The sequence below is a fragment of the Pipistrellus kuhlii genome, unplaced genomic scaffold (genome assembly GCF_014108245.1).
Source record: "Pipistrellus kuhlii isolate mPipKuh1 unplaced genomic scaffold, mPipKuh1.p scaffold_m20_p_52, whole genome shotgun sequence".
In the NCBI taxonomy this organism is placed as follows: Eukaryota; Metazoa; Chordata; class Mammalia; order Chiroptera; family Vespertilionidae; genus Pipistrellus; species Pipistrellus kuhlii.
In genome coordinates this window covers 265,296-268,703 of record NW_023425554.1, presented here as the reverse complement: position 1 = coordinate 268,703, position 3,408 = coordinate 265,296, and the positions used below count along the sequence as shown (strand labels likewise).

The window sequence follows — 3,408 nt, the reverse complement described above, 5'->3', positions numbered from 1 at the left end:
ATAGGCTGTGGGAGGGGCAGCAAATGCTGCCAAAACAAGTGAATCTTACAAGAACATTGTAAATTACCTTGGTTGTCCCTGACTATAAATAAAGCATCAGCTTTGCAGTCTGGATCTGGTCTGTGGTCTCAGCAAAGCAAAAAAAGATCCATCTAGACCCAGCTTATTCTCTTATATGTCTTTATTCTTTATCCATCACCAGCCATCCTTCAGGCTTGCCAAACCCTTGGCTGTGTGGTCTGCCACTCACCAGGCCTCTATCCTATCTAATAAATGAGTAATATGCAAATTGACATCACTACAACACACAAGATGGCTGCCCCCATGTGATAAAAGATCCTGCCTCCATGTGGACACAAGATGGCCACCACGAGATAGCTAAGAGGAGATTGCAGTTGTGGGCAATCAGGCCTGCAGGGCAGGGCAGTTAGGAGTGACCAAGCTGGGCAAAGGAGGACAGTTAGGGGCAACCAGGCTTGCAGGAAAGGACAGTTGTGGGGGTGGGGACCCAGACCTGAAGGGGAGGGCAGATGGGGTGATCCAGGCCTGTAGGGGAGGGCAGTTAGGGGTGATCAGGTTGGCAGGGAGGACATTTGGAAGTGACCAGGCCTGCAGGGGAGTGTAATTGGGGGAAAAACAGGGGAGGACATTAAGGGGTGATCAGACCACAGGGCAGGGCAGTTAGGGGTGACCAGGCTGGCAGGGGAGGCCAGTTAGGGGCAATCAGGCCAGTATGGGAACAGTTAGGCATTGATCAGGTTGGCAGGGTATTGGTTAGGAGGTGATCAGCTAGCAGGCAGAAGCAGTTAGAGGCAATCAGGGCAGGTAGGTGAGTGGTTGGGAGCAAGCAGTCCTGGATTATGAAAGGGATGTTCCACTGCCCATTTAGGCCAGATCCTGGTGGGCAATTGGACATCCCTTGAGGGGTTCCAGATTGGAGAGAGCACAGCCGGGCTGAGGGACACCCTGCACCCTATGTATGAATTTTGTGCATCAGGCCTCTAGTTAAATATATATTTATTCTCACTCTCTCTCTAAGATCATATGCCATCTTAGGAGACCAGCAGAGTCAGAACACCTCTCCACTACCTAAACTTATTAGAAAATAAAGGAATAATATTAAACCACTTGCTTTTAGGGTGGATTATTAAATAGCAATAGAGAATTATTATAAAAATCCAAATGAACAGAATTGAGGGAAATCATATTAATCTCCTACTTCTTACTTTTGGCATTTGTACTGATATGTGAGGACAGCACTCACAATCTGTTATTAAAATCACTTCAGATAACTGTATAGAAGTGCCTCCACAGAGGCTCCCTTCCAGGTAGTCTGGACACAGTAGAAGGACATGCATGTTTGTGCAGGAAAATGTGTGATGCTTAATCAGATGGCTGGGCAGGATTTCAACTCCTGTGTGGATTCATCCTTTGATCATAAAGACTAAAGCTATTTCTGAGTGTAAAGGACGTATACTGTATATAGTATTCTACTGAGATTGTTCATTCACTGTTCCTTTCGTGGATTCAAAAATGTTTAGAAAAGGGGAGATATTTAACTTAGAGCACTAGAAGGAGTCACATTTGGAGGGAGCACATTGAAAGATTTTCAGCAGAAACAGGAAAATAGTTCAGAAAAGGTACGTAAAACTCTCTAGGTAATTTTTTACCCCAGTGAATAAGAACCCTTACACATAGACATCATATCCACACTTTAATAAATAGATGTGCACTGTGGAGACCATGGTCTCAGATTTTCTTCTACAATAAAATTATGTAAATGCCCTTAGTAGCCAAATATAGTTTTGTCCACAGAGATAGCATAATTAATCACTATTCTTTCAGGAAAACAATAGAAAAGTTACTTGGAATGATATATGTCCTAAGACAGTGTTTCCCAAAGTGTGGTACATGTACCCCCAGGGGTACAGAAAGAGTTTGGTGGGGGTACATGTTACACCCGAGTTTGGTGGGGATATGCACTGCACCGTGCTTAGCTGCACCTATTCTACCTTCTCATGAGTACGAGGGGTGCTCAGCGTTGCAAAAATTATAGAAGGGGTACACGTATGTCAAAAGTTTGGGAAACACTGTCCTAAGAGATTATTCTAAAGCAATTCAAGTTAACTCATGAGAAAAATAAGAATTTTCAATTACATAGGTCCAAAGTTTGGCTTTATTTGTGTCAGAACAACAGACTTTGAGGCTTTGAAGCCTGCATTCATGAGCACTTCTTCAGGTTGGTACAATTGGTCCTTGAAAAGCTTACCTGCCAAGGAATCTTTCCAGGGCCCTCTTTATGTCATTGTTCCTGAGACTGTAGATGAAGGGGTTCAGCATGGGTGTGACCACAGTGTACAAAACCGAGGCTGTTGTACTCAAATGTGCATTTTGGGGAGCAGCAGAGCTGAGATACACTCCTAGGCTCGAACCATAAAATAAGGAGACAACTGAGAGGTGAGAGGCACACATAGAAAATGCCTGATACTTCCCCTGAGCTGATGGGATTCCACATATGGAGGCAATGATCTTAGAGTAAGAGTAAAGAATCCCAGCAAAGGGACCGATACCCAATGGCACAGTTAAAATATATAATATAATGGGGTTAAGTGCAATGTCAGAACAGGCGAGTTGGAGCACCTGACTGAGTTCACAGAAAAAATGGGGGATTTCTAAGTCTGAGCAAAATGACAGATGCAACAACATTAAGCTATGTACCAAGGAATTCAGGTTACTCATGATCCAGCACACCAGAACCAGCAGTCCACAGAGCCGGGGGTTCATGATGACCATGTAGTGCAGGGGGTGGCAGATGGCCACAAACCGGTCATAGGCCATCACAGTCAGGATTAAATTGTCCAACCCAGCAAAAACTATGAAAAAATACATCTGTGTGATGCAGCCTTCATAGGTGATGACTCTGCTCTGTGTATGGATGTTCCGTAGCATCTTCGGGATGGTGGTGGAGGTGAAACAGATGTCCACCAAGGACAGGTTGGAGAGGAAGAAGTACATGGGTGTGTGGAGGTGGGAGTCTGAGCTGACAGCCAGGATGATGAGCAGGTTTCCAAACACAGTGACCATGTACATGGAGAGGAAAAGCCCAAATATGAAGGACTGTAGCTCTAGTGACTGTGAAAGTCCGAGAAGAAGAAATTCTGAAATTTGTGTACCATTGCCTGGTTCCATGTGTCAGAGGTGACTATCAGGAAATAGAACAAATGAATAACTAATTTTCACATTAGCAAGAATTAGTAACTGAGAAACAATGGCACATATTGACTCCAAAGAGGAAGGGAGAGGGAGAAAGAGAGACATCAATGATGAGATAGAATAATTGATTGGCTGCCTCTTGCATGTCCCATACTGGGGATCAAGCCCTTAATCTAGGCATGTTTCCTTGACCTG

At 44.3% G+C, this 3,408-nt stretch overlaps 1 protein-coding gene across 1 annotated transcript; it reads right to left on the bottom strand.

The window, feature by feature from the left end:
* Positions 1–2,207: 2,207 nt before the first annotated feature.
* Positions 2,208–3,090, bottom strand: LOC118706590 (olfactory receptor 7A10-like). Its single transcript, XM_036416010.1, has 2 exons — positions 2,736–3,090; positions 2,208–2,450 (listed from the first exon to the last, which is right to left on the bottom strand). The coding sequence occupies exons 1-2, from the start codon at positions 3,088–3,090 to the stop codon at positions 2,266–2,268; spliced, it is 540 nt and encodes a 179-aa protein (XP_036271903.1). The 3' UTR covers positions 2,208–2,265.
* Positions 3,091–3,408: the final 318 nt, after the last annotated feature.